Source organism: Gossypium raimondii, chromosome 10, assembly GCF_025698545.1.
Source record: "Gossypium raimondii isolate GPD5lz chromosome 10, ASM2569854v1, whole genome shotgun sequence".
Taxonomy (NCBI): domain Eukaryota; kingdom Viridiplantae; phylum Streptophyta; class Magnoliopsida; order Malvales; family Malvaceae; genus Gossypium; species Gossypium raimondii.
Window position 1 is genome coordinate 7,546,769 of NC_068574.1, and position 4,628 is coordinate 7,551,396.

The 4,628-nt window shown below is 32.6% G+C and overlaps 1 protein-coding gene across 1 annotated transcript; it reads right to left on the reverse strand.

Moving 5' to 3' along the window:
• Positions 1-1,483: 1,483 nt before the first annotated feature.
• Positions 1,484-2,861, reverse strand: LOC105775044 (F-box/kelch-repeat protein At1g80440). The gene has a single exon (XM_012597587.2). It carries the CDS (start codon positions 2,677-2,679, stop codon positions 1,600-1,602), a length of 1,080 nt encoding a protein of 359 aa, XP_012453041.1. The 5' UTR covers positions 2,680-2,861; the 3' UTR covers positions 1,484-1,599.
• Positions 2,862-4,628: the final 1,767 nt, after the last annotated feature.

Below are 4,628 nucleotides of genomic sequence, written 5' to 3' on the forward strand. Positions count from 1 at the left end.
AACACGAAATGTAATCCAATTTTGAATAAATTATAATTAATTTAATTAGGAAACTCTAAACCCTAATCTGTTATTTGTTTACTTTTTTCTCCAAAACCCTAAAAATCCTAAAAACCCTAAACCCTAAAATTCAAAAACCTAACGCGGGAAAAACAGGAAGATCGCGTCCCCAGGGGAGCTCTACGTGGCAACAAAGCGCGGCCACGTCAGCACGCTTTGCTAACGTGCACACAAATCGCGCTTTCGTGGACGCGCTTTGCTGACACGTCCCCTAACTTCGCGGTGACGTGGATGCGATTTAGGGGAAAAGGGCCTATTCCAGTAAATAATAAAATATCGGGCTCATTTCGGTAAATTTAAAAAAATGTGGCTTTTTTTAGTATTTTGCCCTATGATTTACTTATATTATTATTATTTTAATTATTGTGCATATATGGTATAAACTATTCATTAATTGATTAAGCATAATTTTTGTAAAAGATTATAATTATTTTCATCTTTTAATTAGAAATATTTAATAAATATAGAAAATCATATATGCATTATTGTAAATTACTACCCAATTAATTTTTTATAGTACTTGTGTTATTTATAAAATAGTGATAATAATTGTATCTATTAAGGATACTTAAGTTCATTATATATAGTCAACTAAGTCGTAACTCGGTTGGTATCGGTATTGTTACCAATATAGGAGGATGTGGGTGTGAACGCGTTGAAACGCGCTTATATTTCTATTTAATGGTAGTTCTAGATTTTGATAAAAAAAATTATTATATCTCAGACATTAGCTTAATATAGATTAGTAATTTATAATTATTTCATAAGAAATATTTGTAAAGTAATTTTAAAAGATATTAGCAATCAAAATATCGAGGCATAAGTAAGAGGAGAACTCAAACTAGGAATTAAAAATTGGTCAGAGTATCGTAATATTTGTTAAGAATACAAATATCTGAAAATTTCCTATGTAATTATTTATTATTAATATTTTAATCTATACCAGTAATTCAGGTAATAGCTTATTAATTTATTTGAAATTATCGATTTGTTTTCTAAATGTAGTTAGTTGAATGTAATAGTTGGAATGTTTTTCTTTATTGGAAATTGTAGAGTAAAATTGGAAGGAGAATGATTTATGATTCTTTTCGTATTATTTTAGGTAATTAAATTGAAAGGATATAATTATATTTTCTATAATATGATAATATGATTAAAACAATAGGTTACCATCCATAATAGTATATATAGCCATTGTTGTAACATTTTAAGACTGTTTAATCATTTAATAAAAAGATGGATGAGAGTTTGTTGAGAGAAAAAAGATTTGACATCAAGTCAAGCCCATCATTTCCTTTTTAAGGTATAATTTTCTAATTAAAGGACAGATCATCTTTAAATTTACAAAGCTCATCACAACATATCATAGCAAGAGTATGCATATTCTAACAATCTTTATCCTCTAAATTGTAGCTTGAAAATCTTTTATGGAATATGTGTGTGCCAAATTTATTTGTATGTGCAATATACCAACCAATTTTTTAATAGGATTGGGAAAAAGAATGAAACACAGTTGTACTATAGTAAAATATCAATGCTTCACATCTCTAAGTAACATCCTGTATGAACATGACCAGAGTATTTTTGAGGGATCGACAATTTGGTCCATTCAGATTTCTCCAAACTCAACACGTAAGCATTGCGGGGCTCATCCAATCTTGAAGAACCGATCACCATCAACTTGTCTTGCCACCTCGTCATGTAGGACATCTTGCCCACGTCACCTGGTAGCTTGGCAATCACTCGCCATTTGGCGTCTTTTGATGCCACCACGTTACTTTCGTAAATCATATACATATCCATGTCATCTCCAGGTGTGCAAGTGCTCGGACACGTGCTGGCTTCCAAGAAGTCTTCCCGCACGTGATCCCACCGCCATGTCTCAACGTCGAACACCTCGGCGCTTCTCTCGAATCGGCCTTGCGTTTCGGTGCAGTAGCCGCCGACGGCGTGGAACTTGCCGCGGCTGAAAACGCCCTTAACCTCGTCCCGTTCTCTTGACATGTCGGGTAACGGAGTCCATTCATCCCTCACCACGTCATATGCCAATGCAGATTTCAAAGCATTCTTCTCTTCGTCATGACCGCCGGCAACATACACCATCGGACCATGACCGGAAGCGCATCCGAACATAGACCTTCGTGCGCCGGGCATATCAGCCCCTCGGCGCCACTTGGCCGTCAAGAAATTGAAAACAAAGACCGAAGGGGAGGCGTCCCAAGTCACTGGATCTAAACCACCGATGAGTAGAAGATCATAGCCGACAGCAACAAGGTGGCAAAAATAAGGAATCCCATAAAGGAAGTGATGAGGAAGCAGTGGCAAGTCAACCCAAATACCCGTATCCAGCTCCAAAACAGATAGACCGAAAGCAGTTTTAACAGAGCGGCCTTTATGAGCAGGTTGTTTGATATCCGAGTGAGGGCGAGATTGAGCCATGACAAGCAGCTTTTGACCATGGGAAGTAACCTTCCTGAGCTGAAAGAACTCGGGTCGCTCGATCTCGGTCTTCCACCCATTGCAAGTTGACAAAAGCGTGGCGAATTGATCATACTTGACTCGGATCAAACACTCACGGGCAACATCATTAGGGAGATTCGGGATCAGCTCCATGGTCATGGAGGAATATGCAGAAATGAAGTTTAGTGTCAAGAAAGAGAAGAAAGAATAGAAAATGGGAAGTGAAAAACAGGCAGGGAAGAGAAAGTCCCTTTTATAGGGAGGGAATCAAGTGAGCTAAATTTTCTAGAAAGGGTGGTCATGGTTTCTTACAACATAAAAAGACCATTGGGAAACCATGGAATAGCTGAACGGCCTGACGCTTATTTTCATTTGTTCTCATTTGACTTTTTTAAGTTTTATTATTATTTAAGATTGGGTTGAGGCACTCAGTCATCGTGTCTGCAAAATTATTTTTACTTGGATTTTTGAAAAGTTAGCGGCCGACCGGTTTGCCTTTATTCAAATACTGTGAACGCTTTTTTCTTCCTTTTCCCGAGGGCGGGGGATAAGAGCCAGGGGTCTCTACTCTCTACCTTCTATTTTAAGGGTCCCTTTGAATTTCATCACAGTAGTATGACGGAATATAAAAATTGGGAAAATAAGGAGGGAATTAGGTTGGATTTCACTTGCATGTCTCTGTTCTTCACTTCTTTTTTAATATATTTATTATTGTTATTTATATGCCATAAATAAGTAAATATCTGAATAATGAAAAATAAATTTAAATTTAATTAATAAAATTTTATTTTTTATTATTTAACATAAATAAAATATACCATCTTCTTTTATCATTTAATATGAAATATAATTTTCAAGTGTTTATTTTACATACATAATTTATTATCTTTAATAGTCATTTTTATTCTCACATCACAATTATAATTATATTTGGATTTAAATACATATTTCAAAATCGAGTTTAATCTCACAATTATAACACTTAATTTCATCACTACAATAATTAATCTCATTGAAAATATCTTACAACCAAATTGAGGAATGAATTTGGTATAAATCTCCTTTTATTTTTATTCTTTTGAAAAGGATGAACGTGCATGATGCAGCACAACAATTGTGATAAATTGCTTCATTCTACTTTGTTCATTTTCGAAATTTACTGTTTTACCTAGGATAATATTCTATGCATCTTCTTTGTATATTTCAAATATATTAATATATAAATCATAACTATGTGAATATATTTTATACTTATACTAAAAACTTATATATATCTAATTTAAGTTTATGAATAAACTATAAATATGTAATATTATAATATTAAAACGAAAAATAAATAATAAAGGGTGTTCTAGTTAATTTGAAAGTTTCTCTAAATTTATGTTTATATATTAAGCTTCACAATAAATTTAGTCTTATTCACCACAATGATAAATTTAGTTTTCAACGTTTACATTTTTTGTCAATTTGACCATTACTTTTTAAGTTAAATTTAATCATTAACCTTTCAAAAGATTTAAATCATTTTTAATGAAAATGCTAACTAAAAACATTCATGTGACATGACACTATTTGTCTTAATGCCTCAACAAGTCTTTTAAAATTTATAAAAAATCAAAATTAATAAAAATTTAACGTTTTAATCAAGATTTTCGTTAAAAAATAATACTATGATTTTTTTAAAAGGTTGATGGTCAAATTTAACTCTTTTCGAAGACCATCAAATTGATAAAAGATATAACGTTGAGAGCTAAATTTATTATTATGTCTATATATTATTATAAGAATTTTTTAATCATAAAAAATAGAAAGATGAAATTTAATTAAAAGAAATGTGATACAAAGGTGAACCGACCAAGTGAAGTAGTACAAAAGATCACATAAAGTTAGAGATATCAAAATATAGTAGAGAAAAATCATCACCATTCCAAGCATTAGACCAAATGTTATCAATTCTAGCTAAAGTGTCAACACATCAATCGCCCTCCCCAAAAAGGTACAAGAGCTCACTACATGGGAAGCTCGTCAACATAGTCCTGCAATCATGATTGAGAGAATCATTCTCACGTCCACGTGGTCTTGATTCAAGAATAATATAAGGAATGATT

Coding starts and splice junctions, on each gene's coding strand:
- LOC105775044 (XM_012597587.2), bottom strand. CDS start 2,679: ATGACCATGGAGCTGATCCCGAATCTCCCTAATGATGTTGCCCGTGAG.